General features: G+C 41.1%; 1 protein-coding gene across 5 annotated transcripts in view; it reads right to left on the reverse strand.

Annotated features, from left to right (window-relative positions):
- The window catches only part of Dhc64C (dynein heavy chain, cytoplasmic), a 55,579-nt gene that overhangs the window by 11,109 nt on the left and 25,363 nt on the right, over positions 1-19,107 (reverse strand). For 4 of the 5 annotated variants that reach the window (XM_074103965.1, XM_074103963.1, XM_074103964.1 and 1 more), the window contains 33 exons: positions 18,066-18,175; positions 17,736-17,861; positions 16,698-16,875; positions 16,254-16,363; positions 16,061-16,178; positions 15,741-15,898; positions 15,419-15,545; positions 15,252-15,341; positions 14,736-14,895; positions 13,998-14,185; positions 13,415-13,541; positions 12,590-12,738; positions 11,838-12,031; positions 11,185-11,330; positions 10,916-11,031; positions 10,364-10,555; positions 9,733-9,894; positions 9,267-9,376; positions 8,771-8,924; positions 7,937-8,145; positions 7,467-7,626; positions 7,231-7,332; positions 7,049-7,148; positions 5,176-5,374; positions 4,294-4,411; positions 3,195-3,410; positions 2,904-3,059; positions 2,465-2,638; positions 1,605-1,769; positions 1,155-1,291; positions 724-884; positions 210-352; positions 58-126 (listed from right to left, as the gene is read on the reverse strand). In XM_074103965.1, coding sequence (XP_073960066.1) covers positions 58-126; positions 210-352; positions 724-884; positions 1,155-1,291; positions 1,605-1,769; positions 2,465-2,638; positions 2,904-3,059; positions 3,195-3,410; positions 4,294-4,411; positions 5,176-5,374; positions 7,049-7,148; positions 7,231-7,332; positions 7,467-7,626; positions 7,937-8,145; positions 8,771-8,924; positions 9,267-9,376; positions 9,733-9,894; positions 10,364-10,555; positions 10,916-11,031; positions 11,185-11,330; positions 11,838-12,031; positions 12,590-12,738; positions 13,415-13,541; positions 13,998-14,185; positions 14,736-14,895; positions 15,252-15,341; positions 15,419-15,545; positions 15,741-15,898; positions 16,061-16,178; positions 16,254-16,363; positions 16,698-16,875; positions 17,736-17,861; positions 18,066-18,175 — 4,824 coding nt within the window. Of the gene's footprint in view, positions 1-57; positions 127-209; positions 353-723; positions 885-1,154; positions 1,292-1,604; positions 1,770-2,464; positions 2,639-2,903; positions 3,060-3,194; positions 3,411-4,293; positions 4,412-5,175; positions 5,375-6,437; positions 6,634-7,048; positions 7,149-7,230; positions 7,333-7,466; positions 7,627-7,936; positions 8,146-8,770; positions 8,925-9,266; positions 9,377-9,732; positions 9,895-10,363; positions 10,556-10,915; positions 11,032-11,184; positions 11,331-11,837; positions 12,032-12,589; positions 12,739-13,414; positions 13,542-13,997; positions 14,186-14,735; positions 14,896-15,251; positions 15,342-15,418; positions 15,546-15,740; positions 15,899-16,060; positions 16,179-16,253; positions 16,364-16,697; positions 16,876-17,735; positions 17,862-18,065; positions 18,176-19,107 lie in introns of all 5 variants that reach the window. The other variant, XM_074103962.1, reaches the window with a different exon arrangement.

The raw sequence follows: 19,107 nt of genomic DNA on the forward strand, positions 1-19,107 counted from the left end.
TGATTTTAAATGCACAATTGAACATGCTTCTAGAAGCAAAAAGAAGCTTGTACTCACTTGAGAAAGAGGTAGATATTGCTGGCTGACAGTTTCAATTTCAGCAATGACTTTGTCAGTTTCTTCCACCTGTGAAAACAAGGAAAAATTATTGAAATTTTCTGAACCAGCCTCTCAAAATAATAATCACTTTCTAACGTACACAATGTTACCTTTTGCCCGATGTCATCAGCTTCTTTTTTGAGCGTCTCAAGGGTGGCGATAACGGAATCATCGTCTAGAATCTTGCCTTTAGCGTCATTGAGCGCTTGTAGCAACGATTTCTCCAGTTGTCGTAGACGGAGATGGAATTCACCTATGTAAACAAACACATTTTAATTTTCCGGAGAACAAACCCATTTTTATTCATAAGACACCTTTTGTTCACAGCCGCACCCGTGAGTTGAAAAAAATACTAGTCAGCTCCTACCGGCACCCTACAAATTCTAATATCATCGATTGGCGTCCTCAGCCCCAATTGCGATCTATTTATGTTATGCTTCGTACTTCATCGCCAAGTTAAGTTTTGATCTAGGCTAGGCGTTTCCTTTTTTAGCTGGTTTAGGTCACCAGAAAATCACAAGACACAACAATAGTTATTAAGTACGATAGTATAGATTGGTAGTAAGATAGCATGTGCCATTGCGGTTGTGAATCGGACACTAGCTCAGCATAATGCTAATATACCTTGCAGTTTGAGCAGGTCTGATCGCTTGGTGTCGATGTCGGGTCGCTCGGCTTTGAGCACGCGGTGCAGGCACTGCGACTGCAGCGACGACCGCGTCACCGTAAAGTTGACGAACGTCACACGCGAACACATGTCCGGCGGGAATTCCACCGTCGGGTCCCTGATAACACAACATTGTTTATTTAGTGATCTAAAAGGAAATTGGTTGATTTGACTGCAGCTTCCCAAAGTCCACCGCAGGTCGGTGAACTGTGAGGCAAGACTAAGGCTGGAGTTTAAATTGCTCATAGCGAAGAGTAATACTATACATTAATCCGACCTCCGGATACTGACAAGCAGGCTTAGCTTAGCCAAATTTACAAGATCTTAGTTTAAAATAGATAGATAGAATCAGTATGACTGCTATATATTGCTAATGTATTGAGTTTACCTGGTGCTGAGGAAGATCACGAAGGAAGGAGACAGATCGATGTCCTGGTCGCCAAGCGTGATCAGAACACGGCCGCCAGTGCGCCGCAATTCGCGGTTCAGTACCGGGTTCAGGATGGGATCATAGTTTTCAACGTCCTAATAAATTAAACAAAATTATTACAACTGACAGGTGCCTGTAACAAGCTCTTCCTGGTCAAGCATTCTTTGTATTGTTAATATATTCTTGTATTGTTATATTGCGTCATTAAAGTTGCTGTAGCGTTCAAATTTCTGTGAAATTAAGTGGATCCCAAGGATATTTTAGAAATATGTCATTAGGTTGAAGATTCAATAGTCTAACTAAGACTTTCTGAGTGCTTGACTGCTTGTATTACGAACTTTGACGAAACATGAATAGGTGTGCTTATAATGCTTAGTTCAGTCGCACTATAATTATGAAAACACAAACCTGGACCAGCAGTGGGTTGCCGAACCGCAGGGCAGACTCGAGGTTCTTGCGGAAGGAGTCGTCGAGGAACGAGGTTTTGGTGATCTTGCGGTCGCGGAACTCACGCATGATGAACTCCGTGGCTTGCCCCGACGGGTCGATGATCAGTGGGTACCGGTTGAAACGCTGGAATACGAATAACAAGTAAATATCCCTATTTGAGATACCATTTATTTATAGTTTTAGTTACCTTTCATTTACATAATTAATAATTTGATTTCTTGACAACTCCCCCTTGAGGACGAATTTAATTTATTTTGACATTGTATTTTATTGTTTTTTTTTTTATATTTGCTTATTCTTACAAATTTTGACGATCTCAGCATAAATTCTTATATAATCTGACTTAATGTATTTATATAATGTAATTGTTATGTTGAGTGAATAAATAAACTAAACTAAACTAATATCACAGTTAGAAGGCACGCGGTATAGTATGAAATTCGCATCCCTCCGGGCTGGCAATGCAAGCCCAATAATATCACATTGAGATTAAGAGTGACGGTGTATTGAAGTGATCACCACCAAGAGCCTCGTTTGCCTGTATCCACTCTCTATCATAAAAAAGTCACAACAACTTAAAAGCGCATTGTGGCCTGAAGCCAGTCAAAATCCAGAAGGTGAAGGGATCGCAGTAATAGCAGATAATTAACGCTGTCAAAGAATTCCTGAAGTACCTTCAGTGACTGAAGATAGGTCAAATCGGGACATACAGGTAGCTACTGTCATAAATACCCACAACATGCAAACTTCTTCATCGTACGCCGTATTGGCACATGAAACTAGAGTGTTCGTCCTTAGTCTTCTCCAAGTGTACTCACCCGCAGCATGATTGCATTCTCGACGCACAGTTCATCGGTCGGCAACGCGTTGGCCTGCCAGCGCAGCCGCTCGTCGGGGTTACTGAGGTATTCGGTGCGTGCGATGTCGGCGCGGTACCGGATGTTCGCAGCCGCCAGGTGAGCCGTCCATGTTGAGAACAGGTTTTGACGGTACTGCGAGAAAAGGAAAGGAGCTTCACTAGTAGTTTAACTAAAGAAACCGATTCGTCCAGCTCTATGGCCTATGGCCTAAAAGTATTTTTCTACTTCTATACTGCTCTGTGATTTACTTAATCTCGAACACTAATAATAACAAAAATAACAAGATTCTGGAAAAGTTCATTGTCTACGCTCACATCGTAACTCATGACACTCGCCTTCTTTGATCCCTGTTTTACAACTTTTGCACAAAAGACTATAATGACTAGAGAGCACTTACATGCTGGTCGAAGTAACCCCCATAAGCGATGAAAGCGGCGGACAGCAGCACGTCGCCGACGATAGTGCTCATCTGCGAGCGGAAAGTCTCCGAGCTGCCCTCCCAGCGCTCACGTTCGATCACTAAGCTCTTAAGCAGCGCGATCGATCGGTCCACCTGACAAAATAATATAAGTATTGCATATGCGTGTGGAAGGAGAAAGAGGAGGCCTTTGCCCAGCAGTGTAACACCGTATAGAATATGTAAAAAAAATTTTTTTTTTTTTCATAGTTGTTTCTTAGCTTCTCTTACCTTAGCTTGCACGTTCTCGAGATCAGTCTTGATGGCCTGCGCTTGGCTGATGAGCTGCGCATACTCCTCCTTGTAGGAGGCGATGGACTTCTCGAGCTGCGCGATCAGCTCTCGCACCTCGTCGCCGGCCGTCACGTTGCTTTGAGCCTGGTCTTCGAGAGCTTGAAGCTCGTTACGCAACGGCTCCACTCGTTTTAACATGTCCGCGTATTCGATCTGCATGGGACAGTTGGAAAAAAAGTACATTTAAGGGGCGGTTTCACAATCCATTGATTAGTGTTAACTGACGGTTAAATGTGAAAGACCTCAAAGATGCAAAACTGAACGCGAGCACGGCACATGACCGTGCGAAGTGGAAATTGCGGACAAGGAAGGCCGACCCCAAGTAGATGGGGTAAGGTCTAGCCCGGATAATGAAGATAATGGTTAAATGTGATGCCGTCTCCGTCTATTCCAACAAAACAAATAGAAACGGGATCACATTTAACCATCAGTTAAGACTAATCAATGAATGGTGAAACAGCCCCTAAATCTTCGAAGAAATACTAGTACAGATACTACAACTACACAACAACAGACACAGATACTACTAAAATAAAAACATTGAAATCCTACTAATATTATACATGCGAAAGTTTGTGAGCATGTGTCTCCTTGACGCTAAAATTACTGGACGGATTTAGATGAAATTCGGTATGTAGATAGCTGAACATCTGGAATAACATGTACTTAGGCAACTTTTTATTCCGATATTTCCATCGGATCGGGATAGAATCTACAAATCTCAACCGCTAGGTAATCCTAATACTACATCTAATGATACAAGCAATTTGGCACGGATGTCTTATTTGCAAACATTAATGTTAACGTTACACCCGCGATGTAATTTTTGGGGACTCCCATGGGAATTTAGTAAAACCCCAGAATTTCAATTCAACAGCCGGATCTAATGGTTTACGCGTGCTAAGCCGCAGGTAAAATCTAGTGTAATATAAAACTAATTCAGCTATGTAATCTGGAGCTGTTATGTTTGAGCTTGTCTGGCTTGTTGTTGAGGATAAAAGTAGAGAGTAAAAATTAACATATTAATTTATCTCACCTGAGCAATGGCCCATTTGACCATAGGCCCGCAGGCCATACTGGCGCGGTTGACTTTCTCGAAGTTGTAGTCGGGGTTACTCAAGTATCGAGTCCTCATTTTTTCGCGGACGTCGTCACTGGCCACACACAAACGGGTGATTAATACTTAGAAATAAAGAACTTCAAACTTTACCTATGTTCGTGCATTGAACCATCCTCCTATACGTTAATATCCAAAAATCCCAATCTAAAAATAAAATCAACATATCCCCCATGCAATTATTTTTTTAAATGAGAACCACGTCACTTACCGGCACAGAAAAATTACCGACATGGTTTTGTATAAACGCAACAATAGCAAACAGAAGAATAAAAATAAAATAAAAACAAAACAATGAAGAAAATCAAAATAGCAATCGAATCACTGTCGGTGGTGACGTTCAATTGTTTCATTATTGACGAACGAATGATGAGAATGAACACAATTTATTTATTGGCAAATACATGCAACCTGGTGATGACTGAGGAGTTTTGGCTGAGGAAACAAATTTTAATTAACACTTTTACTATTACTCTTCTATTAGTAGAACTACAACATTGTGAACATTTTGTCAATTCTACTTGTACATAAACTGAGTCAATTAAATTTATAAACCAAATATTTACTTGTAAGTCACGAGCTACCTTCATTTTCGGTACCAAGGTTAATTAGCCATCACCACAAACACCCAATGTTACAGAAACATAGAACACATAGTGCAAAAGCATGCTTCAAGCATCTGAGACAAACGGTCGTGCGAAGTTATCTAAAGACTTGCCAAACACCCTGTACTTACCGGCATTGGGAATAAAAGGAATTTGAAAGGGGAGGGCGGGGAACGAGATAAGCGGCGGTGCTCACGTTATGTCCTCGGTGGAGAAGTTGGAGACGATGCTGTTGATGAAGTTTTCGCGCATGATGACGGCGCGAATGGCCTTCCAGTCGGTAGCGTTCTCCCCCAGGAGCAGGCAGATGGATTCCAGCGCCACTTTGACGAGCGCCGGCGGGTTGCCCATCGACCGCACTTCCACCAAATGCTGCTTCTTTATAGACTTGACGGCTGCACGGCCGAAGGTAACCGAGCGGTGCGGTGGGCGCATCCGACACCAGCACGAAGCGAGAGCGAGAGAGTACAAAAAAGAGAGAAACAAAAAAGGCATTTAGCAGTCTGTGACACATGCGGCTGGCGTTAACGATTAAATATTTTATCACGACTAGATTTTAAGAGTACTAAAACCTACAACTGAAATATAAAACGATTAAATACGAAAATAATGTTAAATAACGATTGTTAATCTTGTTGTTCATGACGATGCTTAGCAGAGTTAGTCACATACGAGTACTGACGATGTTATTGGTGAGTAGGGAATTGATGCCTTCTTACTACACTTGGTGATCACAATATTAATGTAATTTGACATATTAATAACAACAGTCACATATGCAAGCAAGCTTAGCTTATTTACAAAATAAAGTCACAATAATATCCATTCATAACAGTAACAGTATTAAAAATATAAAATTATATTAAATTAAAAATACAGAAGTACAACTGTCACTAAGAATTTACTCGATCATTTAATTAACATAAATGTGCATAACAAATCATTCCGTGTACAATGTTTTTGCCAATAAATATAAAGTATTTTAAAATGATTACTCATCAGCAATCATTATTATTCTTATTAAATGTCCCATCCCGAAAGCTAGCAACCGTACTACGATTAAATTACTTCTACACAATAACAAATCAATAGTATCATTCTAGTTGCCAATTTTCTCACGGACAGAATACAAAGAGTCGGAAAATATTGCTAAAATTTTAGTTTCCATCAAATGCGGTTTTTTATAGGGATATTTTCTTCGAAACTATGGATAAAATGAAAGCATGCGAAATAAAGAAAACTACACGAATTAAAAAATTGCTACTACGAATTCTATCATCTGCATATTTTCCGCCTCATTTTCCACACACAGTTCGTCAAACTCCCCACCCAATACGGTTGCGCTAAACGCAAATCAAAGATGAATAATACTCATTCTAATATACCCAAAGCCGTACATTTCTTGGAGAGCGTAATGAACTGTCTGTGGTAAGCTTAATAATAAATCGGCACACTAACGTGATGTTCTCAGTTTCGAAGTTAACAATGGTGGATATGAAGTTGTCCTTCATGACAGCTGATCGGATGCCCTTCCAGGTGTCTCCCTTTTCTCCGAGGAGTGTACAGATAGACTCGAGCGCCATCTTGACGACCGAAGGCGGGTTGGCCATGGAACGCACCTCCACTAGCTGTTGCTTCTTGATAGAACGGACCGCTGTGTCGTGAGATCGTCTTCATATTTAATACTAGATTACACGATTATCACGTACAATATCGGGCGCCTTTCAATGTTGAATTAAAATGTAATTCAAATTAGGTTTTTCTACCATTCCGATGCTGTACGTTGAGAGTAGCGATTGTTATAAATTAAACACTACGGTTTACAAATAAACAATAAGGCATCGTCTTGCTGTGACTGTTTGCTGCTCTAACTACTGAACTATGGATGTTAAGCAAATCGTCATACATGTATGTATAGTTTCGACCAAATTTTACCACCTAAATCTAAACAGTTGCCATGTACAAGAGAGTACAATGATAAATACGTGTTCACACCAACATTACCATTTCAGTGAAATCGTCTGTAAGGGAGTGAGTAAGCATTGTGCAAATGAAGTAAAGGACCAAACCGTTTTGCGCCTCGATGACAGCGGGCTCCACTTGGGCCAAGTCCGCCATTACGTCTCTGCGTTTCGCTTCAATCTCCTTAGTCTGCTTCTCTAGAGCGACCTGATTTTGAGGAAAAATATTCAATAACAGTTCAGACACAACACGAAATATGTTTGATGACTGATATAAATGTGCTTCTGACCTGGATTTCCTGGCTCTCGACCTTCTTTTTCTCGGCTTCCTGCTGATCCTTAACCATCTGACGTAGTTTAGCATTAGCAGCTTCGTTCTTAGCTTGGAGTTCCTAAACAATAAACATTGTTTTGATAAGTATAAATCAACTACTGTTCTCTTGACGCTGTTGACGTATTATTTTGGAAATATTTTTTTCATTATATTATAACTGAATGCAGTAAAGCAGTCATTTCTCATTGTTACCTGTGACTTGACAGCGAGGCTCTTCTGCATCTCTTCGACTTGCTCGACAGTTTCGGCGATCTTGCCGAGACCCACGTTCAGATGCAGTTGCTGTTCCTCCAAGTCAGCCCGCTTCTCTGCATACAGCTTCACCATTTGCTGGATGAAATCGAGGTAATGCCTGAAAAGAATGGAAAGTTTTAAGGTAATTTTCCGCCGGCGAGGCGAGACGAGGCGGGGCGAGACCAGAATTGAAATTTGTATGGCGGCGTCCGCGGCGGGCGCGCGAGAATGCATACAAATTTAAATTCTCGTCTCGCTCCGCCTGGTCTCGCCTCGCCGGTGGAAAATTACCTTTAAACGACTATGTTTTTGGGAGAAAATCGCCTCAGAACTCCTCGACGGTTAATGGCAATGCAAGTACAGTCAACAAAAAGTACAATCATCATTAAAAGCTAGTATTTTTTATAAAAAACGTATTATTTATTGACCTGGGTGTAATGGCCATGGTCCGGTTGGCCCGCTTGGCGAGCCTGGCGTTGGCCTGGTGCAGCGTCTGGTGCACGTAGACGCAGGCGTTGACGACGGCGGTGCGGTGCGCCGGCCGCGCGCCCACCTCGCCGCACGCCGCCGGGAACAGCTCCGGCGGCACGTACTCCGCAGAGTCCAGGTCCATGCGCGTCGTAAACTCCTTGCCCACCTGGGTGTAACCACAAAAATGTTAGACTGCATGATCAGAGACGGTCTCGAACTGAGATTTTGACCATGTTTTTGATGACCTCCATTGCGCGTCGTTAACTCCTTGCCCACCTGGTTGTGGCTGGCAAAATGTTAAAACAGTGTATGATCAGAGACAGTCTCAAACTGAGATTTTGACCATGTTTTTGATGACCTCCATTGCGCGTCGTTAACTCCTTGCCCACCTGGTTGTGACCGCAAAAATGTTAAGACTGCACGATTAGAGACGGTCTCAAATTGTGATTTTGACCATGTTTTTGATGACCTCCATACCTCCCAAGGTATGAGACATTATACTGTAAAACGTAAAGAGATCTGTTCTAAAAATCTATGTCGTAGATTTTAGTGACATGTAAAACTGCATTCTAAGGGGCTGTTTCACCACCCATTGATAAGTGTTTACTGGCGGTTAGGTGTGATGCCGTCTCTATTTGTTTTGTTCGAATAGACGGAGACGGCATCACATTTAACCGTCGGTTAACGCTAATCAATGGATGGTGAAACAGCCCCTAAGATTATTACTTCAAATAAGTTACTTACGTACACAATAGAGAACACAAACAACGAAAAAAGGGCGACCATCTGACCTGGAACAGTGCCCCGTCGCTCCAGTCCCCAAACCAGTTGAGCACGCATCGGTTGAACAGCGCGGGCGACGTCGCGGCGCGGTCCTTCAGCCCCTCCGAGGAAGGGTTCATCGTGAACACCACGTGCAAGTTGCGCATCACTTGACCCGTGAACCTGGTACACAGTTATACTTCAAACTTCTGAATCAAGTAAATCAGTCATGTCTATAAGTCTCAAAAAAACCGTTGAAACAGAACTTTTCGGCGGGAAAGATATAATAAACTTTAATCAACACTTTGTTATAAAAAAAAAAAAATCATCACTTGAACCAAGTTAATATAAAAAATTAATGAATATAGGTTATGCGCATAAAAAAGCAAAAATATCGAGCGTTGACTAGCGAAACTTCTTTCCTGTCGTCGGTTGAAAAACATGAGCTAGAGAAAGATAAATTATAGATAGATCATGGAAAACTTGGATGAACAAGTTCCCTCGAAAAGTGCTGATGTCACTAACCATTTGTACAATTCGTCGTTAGAGTCGAGCATTAGGCCTTCTCTTTGGGCGCCTTCCTTGCACTGCGTCATGAGCGCAGCAAACTCATCGCCTTCGAACAATCCAGGCACCTAAAGATCAAATCACTATGAAAAAGTGTCTACAAATCAAACATCGATGCAAAAGAACCTAAAATTATAGTGCTTCTATTTTAGTACGTAATAGCCGTCAACTATCTTCTTGTGTACAGCCGTTATCTTTTGCGGTTGATGACAATTGCTAAGTTAAGACTAGTAACAATCTCTAGGTTGGTTTTTTCTACGCAGCGCGGTGTGTTCCAGAGCCGCGCCCCCCCAACGATAATACCCAGTTCATCCAACCTTCCGTGACGACAGCGGCAAAGGAACACTATTAGAAAGTATTGCACATTTGAAGATTCTCGATGGCAGTTAGTTTGATAAAAATATTCTCGTATACGTTCACTGACCTCTCCGTTGGCCAGCAGCGTGTTCATTCTCTCAAGGAAGCCGCTGTCCAGGACGTTGGACTCGTCCAGTATAAACGCAACTTTCTCGTCGCGGCAGCCGGCTCGCCGCAGCACGGAGCGCAAGTCTTCGTCGAAGTCCGCACCCGTGTATTTATTGTGGACCTAAAAAGCATAATATTCAAAGTGACAGGCTGTCTCTCCAAAATCTAGCAAGCGTATTATTAAATTTAATTCTAATGGTCACATAGACACTTCCAATTTGGTACATGTTCCTAAAGTTCTGAGAACAATTCAATAATAAAGTACAGTCAGCAAAAGGTTTGGATTTTTCACTCATAATTACTATCACTCACGGAATTTATCACACAACATATTTTAACAAATATCTCGGTGTTTTATTCACATTGCAGCAACCATGGACACAAATGGACGACGATCACGATTTATTTTTAATATTTGTATGCTTAAGTCCTGGGAGTACCTAGTAGTGAAAAGCTTGAGATAAATTTCTTAACCCATAAACTAAATGTAATAATTTTTTTTGGAAAAAAAAAGCATGGGACTCGCTTGTAACACGAGAAGCATCTATTGCTAATGAGTTGGACAGATGTTTAAACGTCATAATTTGTACCTTGATCTGGAAGATGCTGAGTCCGTTCATCCAGGCGACGAAGCGACTGAGCGTGGTCTTGCCGGCGCCCGACACGCCAATCAACAGCAGATGCCCTTGCGGCTGCCGGAAGATACGGTCTATACGCAGGACGTGTTCTAATACCTCGTCGAATAGGACTAGAGGCACGTCTAACTCTTCCTCGTAGAACACCTGGGAAAAGTGGGAGTGGGTTAAATCAGCCATTCTCTTTAACTTGTTTGGCGACGGAACTCTATTGGAAAGCTAAGTATTTGCTACAGCCTCAAAATAGTTAAGAACAACTAATAAATGGCAGATTGTACTCTGCAACCTTATGTTATGGTACGCCATAAGCATTTCTTTTAATTATGGTTTAGCCCCCGCAGAAGCTAAGAGGAGTATTACCACGCCGTACTTACAGCTGAAGTGGTTGGTAAATTGTTTTGTTTATTTGTTTGTTTATTTATTTATTTGTTTCCCAAATAAATAAATAATCAATGAATAAGTCTTTTAATTTTTTTTATAAGAAGGCGTAAAAAATCAAAGAGTTACCTTTAGTCTGGCTTTCACGTATTCACGCAGCTGGTCCCTCTGTACTGGTACATAGTCCTTGCTGAGCCAGTTGCTGTATAGGATAGGACGGGCCAATGCTTGCTCACGGTTAATACCTGAATACATCAGGCACAATTTGGTTACTATATTCAAAAACATCTTGCGTCAAATAGCTTGTTAAACAAGATTTTACTGTGGTTACTCAAACCATGAATTACAAATCATCATACATAGATACATATTGGTAAAATCAAAATAGTTGTATTTACCTGGGAAGAACCGCATTGCCACAGTATCGATGTTTTCGTCGGTCCATTGCCTCTCGACATCTTCGACTAAGCGATCCTGGAAAAGCCGCAGAGCTTCGTGCGCCCACAATCTTACAAGCCCTTCTACGCTCAGATTGTCAAGAGGTCTGTGAACGAATCAATAATTCGAGTAATATAACCTCTCTTTTCCTACTCGCCCCGATTCGTGTAAAACACGTGGAGAGAACGAATGGAGAACACCAGCAGTGGATTTTCTCCAGGCTAGACAAAATAATATGGCAACCTCAGAACAAAAATTAAGGTAAACACCTAGTGAAGATGAGATTACTGTCATTGAGAACAAATGGAAAATCGACAGCTCGAAATTATACATCCAAGCAGAAAAAATACAATTTGAAATACTACAAGAAGGAAAAGTGTTCATCCTGAATATCGTCAAAAATGGAATCTCGTCCATTTATAAAAAATACAATTTGTATCGAAATTCGGTTCTGAATATGTTTCAGCACAATTACATTTTGACAAAATTCAATTTTGACCATACTCACTCATTTCGGTCAGAATTCAAAACAGTCAATTCATGTGAACTTAATGTACTGTATTGTACTGAATGACACTAAATCGAACACGAGTATTTTCAACGCTTAGCGTACCTAATAGCCTCACAGATGCCTCGCACCCATCGGGTCATCTCTCTGGGCGAATACACATAGTGCGGCTGCATGTCCTGTGTGAATCGTTCCTGCGACGCGAGGTACAATTTGACCATGGCCTGAGTTAGCGGCTCCGCGTAGCCGCGCAGTGCTGGCTGCATGCGGAGCATGGCGCGAGTGAACGTGCCGTAAATCTGAAATAGACGAAGATTTGTACGTCTTGATCCGAGGGCCATCAATGTCGCAAAGTCTTGTGATTGATTTGGGTAGTACGAGATATAACAACACAAGGGTGGATCCAGCTTTATAACAAGGGGGGGGGGGGTCGGGTAGACCTCGTGGTCAAATTCATTCAGGGAGATCATGACACGAGTGTATGACATGAGCCCGCCTTCCGCTCTCATACCAAAAACGTGATTGTTTTGCCGTTTTTGGCTTGATATTAATAACGGCAACAGGTAGATGCTAGAAATATTCACAGAATTTTTAGTTTTATAACCACTTTAAAAATAAATAATTAAATTAAAATAAAATAAAATATTGGCCCCATACAAACTTTTTTTTTTGCCGTTTTTTGCTGATGTCTAATGTTGTATAAATAATGGTACGGAACCCTTCGTGCGCGAGTCCGACTGGCAATTGGCCGGTTTTTTCTAGCCGACTACGAAGCTGTTTCGTGCTTGCTTGAATCAATTCTTGTAGCGCACTTGTGGGTAAGTGTACTAATTTCCTTCAGCCATTATTTAGTTTACCTGTTCGAGCGAGGTCTCCCCGGGGTAGTCCACATATATGACGGGCACGTGCCGCAGCAGCCGGTGCGACAGCGGCTTGCGGCCCGGGTCCGTCGGCGGGTTGCACGCGCCCACGAACTGGATGCGCTCCAGGTGGACCCACGAGTGATCTGGCCCGCAAAACTCATTTTTAGAATAATGACCATTTGTTTCATACGCCCTTTTTTATCCATAAGTGGGAGCAAAGCCGATTTGCAAAATCTCGTAGAGATATAGATACAATGCAAATTAACTAAAAGTTTTGTTTGTGCTTCAGTTTATGGCTCAGTTCACGGTCGGCTTTCAGTTTGAGCCTACCTTGAGAACGAACTGCAGATTGGTTCGAAACGTGCAGAAAATATTGGCATGAGTGATTCTGTGTAATTTTTTTTATTAGTAATTAAATAGGTGTCTCACGGTAGTTTAAATTAAAAGAATACTGAAACAGTTTGAATTTCAAACCGTGAAACGTGTCAAAACAGCGACAGTGACAAAGTACTAGGGGTTTAATTATTTAAAGAAAGATAGAAGGAAAGAAAGGTTTATTTTGGCTCCATAAGTACCACCTAAAACTAAGACTAAAACTAACACTAAAACTATGTTACTTGGTGACACGGCAGGATACCAAAAAGGGTCTCCACTAAGCATGTGTTGCCGCACATTATGTGCAGTAACGCTGGTTTTCTGTGGAGCCCAAACGTTTACTACTACTATTTACTTTTAAGCTCCATTGTACATAAGTATATTTGTAGTTAGTGACTGTACATTAAGTTTCTATTAAACAAAACCTATTTTTTTCAGACTTACCGCTAGCCCTGTAGAAGCCTTTATGTTCAAGTAACTGCCTCAGGAAGGAGATGACGCGCTGAGTGCCGTACTGATCCATGTCGGGCAAGTTTATCTCGTCACAGAAGAGCACCAACCATTTTCCCAACTAAAAAAATAGCAGAAATGTCGTCAGCACAATATTATACTAAACACGCGGACTGTTACAAAATACCGAGGGCTGCCTACGATTGCATCACATTAAAATATACTGGCACGCTCTACATGGCGTATTGGTATATATGGACAACACGTTTATTAATTATTAAAAAAATAGACAGATGAGGGTTTTTCATAAGTAGACTATTTTTATAGGATCTAACGTAGTGCTAACAGCGTATTAAAAGCTTATGCGGTGCCCCACTCCAAGCCAAAGGCCGCTTTCTCCTTCCACTCGTCTCTCGCTTCGGGAAAATGTTGCCAATCCGGTAGGAATCGCTCCAAATCGTCCAAATGTGGAAGTAACAAATACATTACCTTTAAAAGTTTTAAATGAAATCGCAAAAAGTTAGGCTTTGTCTACATACGAGTATATCTCGTCGAAAATTTGTCTAAAGTATATTACCTGCACTGGCGCGAGCACGACGCCATTAGGCGTCTTCCGGTACTCGCAGTAGTGATCGAACGTCTTGAGCAGCAGCTCAGGAGTCGTGGCCGACGAGAAGTTCAAGCCCACAACCTCCATGTCGGGCAGCGCGCGCAGGGCAGAGAACAGCGTCATCGTCTTGCCAGACCCCGGCGGACCGCATAACACTAACAAACACATCGCTGCATTAGCAAAATACTTATGTGAAACCGAAAGCGAATTGCAGTGAAAAAATATCTTTTAAAGATTTGCCTTCGGACTTCAGTCACCTGTTATGACTGCACACGAGTTCGCCACATTTGACTCAGGCTAAATTTGGACCTTATCTTACTTGGAATTTGTATGTTAGTTGGTAGACATGAAGCTTAAGTAAAATTGAGTCGCAAAACCATCATCTGAAAACCATGACGATTGCCAGGGCCTGCAGTGACCATGTTTGTGAAGACGTGACCATTTCTGCAACCTGTGGCGGCCATAAAGTTACCATTTTCGTTAGATATGTCTTCGGATGCATCATCTCGCGGTTAGTGTACAAAATAATCACGATCGCCATAATTGGTTTCGTCGATGTCCCGAAAAAAAATAACGCAACCTGATAGAATCAAGTTGTTACGGAGTAAAGCTGCTGGCGGCCACTAGCCACTATAGTTTACCGCCACCGATGGCTCAATGTCTAAACGAGTTAAGAAAATTGGCAAGCCTTTCTTCGCCTATTACCTAGCGGTTTGTGCTCGGCGAGCCACGTGTAGAGTAGTGCCTCGTGTCGCACGGTATCCAATGTGGGCACGACCACATCGGGCGCCGCCACTTTGTGTGTCTCCACCTCTATCTGTGGCACTTTAGCCGACCACGGCACCCACTCGCCAGTTATCGACACCTGGATATAAATTCAAAGCATTAGAGTAACGCTGGCACAATAGCAACCAAACATAGGTAGGGCTTTACCACAAAAAAATTGACTTAGATGTGTCTAAAATAATAGGTGTAAGAACTGATACATGTTAGGGCCAGTACAGATGAACTGCGTTCCAATTGTAACGTAACCACATCTGCCGACTGCCCATACATTTTAATCTCAGCCAGCATGCAGTTGCAATGCAGTTCTGCTTTGATAAATTGGGCAGTTGCAGTTTTGTTGCAGTTGGAATGCAGTCCGTACTAACCTTTAAACACATGTTCAACGGTTGCTATGCTTTTACGGTAACACGGCTCGCGTTTGTAGTGACAACGTACCTCGAAATCGATGATATGCTGATTGGCCCCGCAGTTTGGCAGCGGCATCGTACTAGCTGACCTTATAAAATCGCCCAATTCATTGCGGTCCTAAAAAAAATAAACGTTTTACAATGAAGTGCCAAAGCATTTTTGGTTTAACCTTAAACATAATTAAGTTTACCTACCTTGAGTTTAGCATCGCCAGCGAACGACCAGAGTAACGAATACACAAGCCATTTGGGCACATAAGCTTCCAATTGCTCATTCGTAATGGGGAAGTCAGGGTGCTGACGATTGTAGCCGAGGATATTTCTAAAAGAAATAACCAATATTACTTTCTGTGTTCTTCTAAACTTTGACTTTAGTAAAATAGCTCACCGATTTTGCTAGCAAAAACCAGCTGAAATCATGTTACTTTATTTTTATTATGCAGCAGAAAAACGCATGTTTAATTTAGGCCTTCAGTGAATAACTGTACCATAAACAATGGGTATGCTCTTATCTTACCTGACACCACGATTCAACATCGAGTGTAGAGAGGAAAGCGCGCGGTGGCGAGTAAAGTCCATAATGTGGTCCAACGACACAGCGCGTTCGAAGCACTTCACCACCAAACCGTCGCTGAAGAATAGCGGCTGGAGTATCATGGCTACGTCTCGTTGAGTCTATAAAGAAGTTAGTCAATCTCAAGTAAATAAAAGACATAAGTTAAGGCCAGAATAGAAACACTCTTATAGGAAAGACTATTCCTTGCAAAGGGTGTAATGTCTTAGCGCTACCACCGTGGGCTTAATCAATGAAAGTTCAAGTTATAAGTGAAGACATACCTGTAAAGCCGGGGAGAGTATATTTTCTGTGGCATTTTGATCCCCACCGGCAGTTGGAGCGGCCATTACGATACTGAACGAGTCTTCTTCACCATCCTCCAGGGGAATATTTCTCAATCTGCATTTACAAAAAGCATTATTTTTGCACGTCTCCATACAGATGATACCTACTAAATAATATGTAACTATTTACCTCAACAGGTAGTTCTCGAAGATCATTTCAGTAGTTAGCACATCTTGAGAGAACCACACCATACCGCAACGCGACACAGTTGCCAAAGTTGCGTATTTCAAATCTTGTACCTGTGATAAGAAGAATAGATTTTATGATACTTATATTTAAAAGATTTACCACACCGAAGCTCAAAATACTGTGACGATGTGCTAAAATTAAATAACATAGTCTTTTATGGACGTGCTCTCATCCAGCGGTATCAAAAAGACGACGCATTGGACTCACTACTGATTATCCGTCGCCTCAGCGTATAGCTTTGATATTGTCAATTTATAAGAGCGTTACACACGCTTACATTTTAATAGAATGACAAAAAGACCTGATAAATCTGATGACCTAGTAAGGGTCACATTGTGGCAGGCCTATGTCTAGCAACGGACGAAAAATTAAAAAAAAAATTACCTCGAACATAACTCGCACGTTGGGCGGCAGCGACAAACGCTCGCCATTGGGCAACGTGAGCAGTTTGTTGTCATCAAGCACCGAGTTCAAGTTCTCCACCCATTCGGGGTCCACATCGCCGTCGAATATGATCCACTGTCGCTTGTTGATCTCACCACGCACGTTATCAATTATCTTCCTATTATAACAAGATATAGGATTTTAGAGAACTTCTATTAACTAAACAATCAACAACAGCATACATATCAAAGTCAAAGTCAAAATATCTTTATTCAATTTAGGCTATAACAAGCACTTATGAATGTCAAAAAAAAAACTACCACCGGTTCGGAAAAACCTCAATATGCATATTTCACAGGTATTTATCAACTTTAAGATAGGATGATGTAGCTCTGGATAGGAAGATGCGATCCAGGTGGGAGGTTTGCCCACAAATGTAGGTTAAGTCTTAATAAGGTAGAGGCGATTTAGCGACCACATGCATTGATTTGGAAATTCAACCTTATTATTTAAAACCTTAACTTTATAATTTTCATTGTAATTATTGAAAATACTGCTAGCTTTAAAAATATCCTTTGCCAGGTATATATTCGATAGTTAACTATCGAATTGCTTTTGATTCTGTGGTAGTATGCTACAGTAAATGGGGCCTTAATAGGGTTAAGAAATAAATACAATGGTCTAAAAATCGCAAATCATTTTGTACTGAGAAAGACTATTGCAAAAGGTTGTAAGGATGACCGCACCCAATAAACCACAAACAAATTTTATCGACGATAAAACAAATTGTGATACCAAGCTGTCAAGCATAAGTTTGTTGCTAAAGTAGAGTTTTTATGGTTGTTGTCCATGTTTTTAGGATCTAATTACTGTCTTAGGGGCTGTTTCACCATCCATTGATTAGTGTTAACTGGCGGTTAGGTGTGATGCCGTCTCTATTTGTTTTGTTCGAATAGACGGAGACGGCATCACATTTAACCGTCAGTTAACACTAATCAATGAATGGTGAAACAGCCCCTTAGTATCATATAAACTAACCTGAGAATATGTGTGAATAAACCATCGGTCCATTCGCGAGTATTTGGATCAAGAACACCATAAAGCGACTCCTTTGACATTGCCTTAGGATCAATCACGTGTGCTACGCCTTCGACGCCTTCGAATCTAGAAATAAAATTGATAATGATAACACCGCCAAGTCCAATACTGCATTTGAAAATGTTACAAAACAAAAGTAGCTCAGTTATGCAAGTAGAATCGAATCGTGTATTTAAAGTCCCATAGTCAAAGGCAACCTGTAGATAAGGTTGTTCTATAGATAAAATTGTTTTGGAAATACTGAATTTTACCGTCAAAGTAGTTTATTACCTTTCCAGAGCTTTGAGTAGAACCCGCCACGCGGTGGATTTGCCGCTGCCTGACGGCCCGACCATCATCAGACCATGGTTCAGTTTGCAGATCTGATATAGTTGGAGGACCTAAACGTGAAACATTAAGGTCAGCATATTCCTGTCTTGAACACGTTGGCTGCCTAACTCATTTTTCAATGTATTGTTTTGGGGATTATTTTGGGGGCCTAATATTATTTACCTTCGTAATAGAGCGGTGCTGTGAGCATCACCGGTGGGATCACTAAATTTGAACGGAGCGTGAGAGCACCACTTAAGGTGAAGTTCGGTGAGCAGCCAACGTGTTAAATTACGAGTAAGTAAATCAGAGCCGTAGACAAGACGTCCACAAAGCTGATGCAGTGAGGAATAAAACACCAATAAATCCACATAATTTTCATGAAATTTGTGTATGGCAAAAAAAAGTTGTGACGTCACGTATTTGTTCTCAATTGCCTATTGATTTATTTTTTGAAAGCAAATAAAAATTTAATTTTGCAGTAAATTGTAAATTTATCTGGTCTGCTGAAATAAGGTGTCTGCTCAGTGTAACTAATCTATTCTATCGCATTTCTTTAGCGTAAGGCTTGTGTGTAAGAGGGGGATATGATTTTATAGATGGCATGTAACGTACACGTTAATTATAATCGTCTTGTCTGCGGTCTCTGATCATGTTTTAAATGTTTTATTTTCTCCTTAAATGTATAATATGTATAAAGTTAGGGCAGCTAATTGTAAAGGTATCTAATAGTGATGTAGTTAGCTATGTATTTACAAGAGAAAAATGATAATAAGTATGTGCTGTGATGTTATATTTAGAGAGTATATTTAACAAAAACTAAATTCGAAAGCTCTGTTTTTTTCATAATAATAACGTAAATATAAAAGTATAAATCTTGTTTTCTTATTTTATCGATTAAAAAAAATATAATTTGCCCAGACAATCACGTCATTGAAGAATAGTTCAAGAAGAATTTGTTAAGGAGACTATTTGCGCCAACATTTCTTACATACAGAACACA

Source organism: Choristoneura fumiferana, chromosome 21 (assembly GCF_025370935.1).
Source record: "Choristoneura fumiferana chromosome 21, NRCan_CFum_1, whole genome shotgun sequence".
Classification (NCBI taxonomy): Eukaryota; Metazoa; Arthropoda; class Insecta; order Lepidoptera; family Tortricidae; genus Choristoneura; species Choristoneura fumiferana.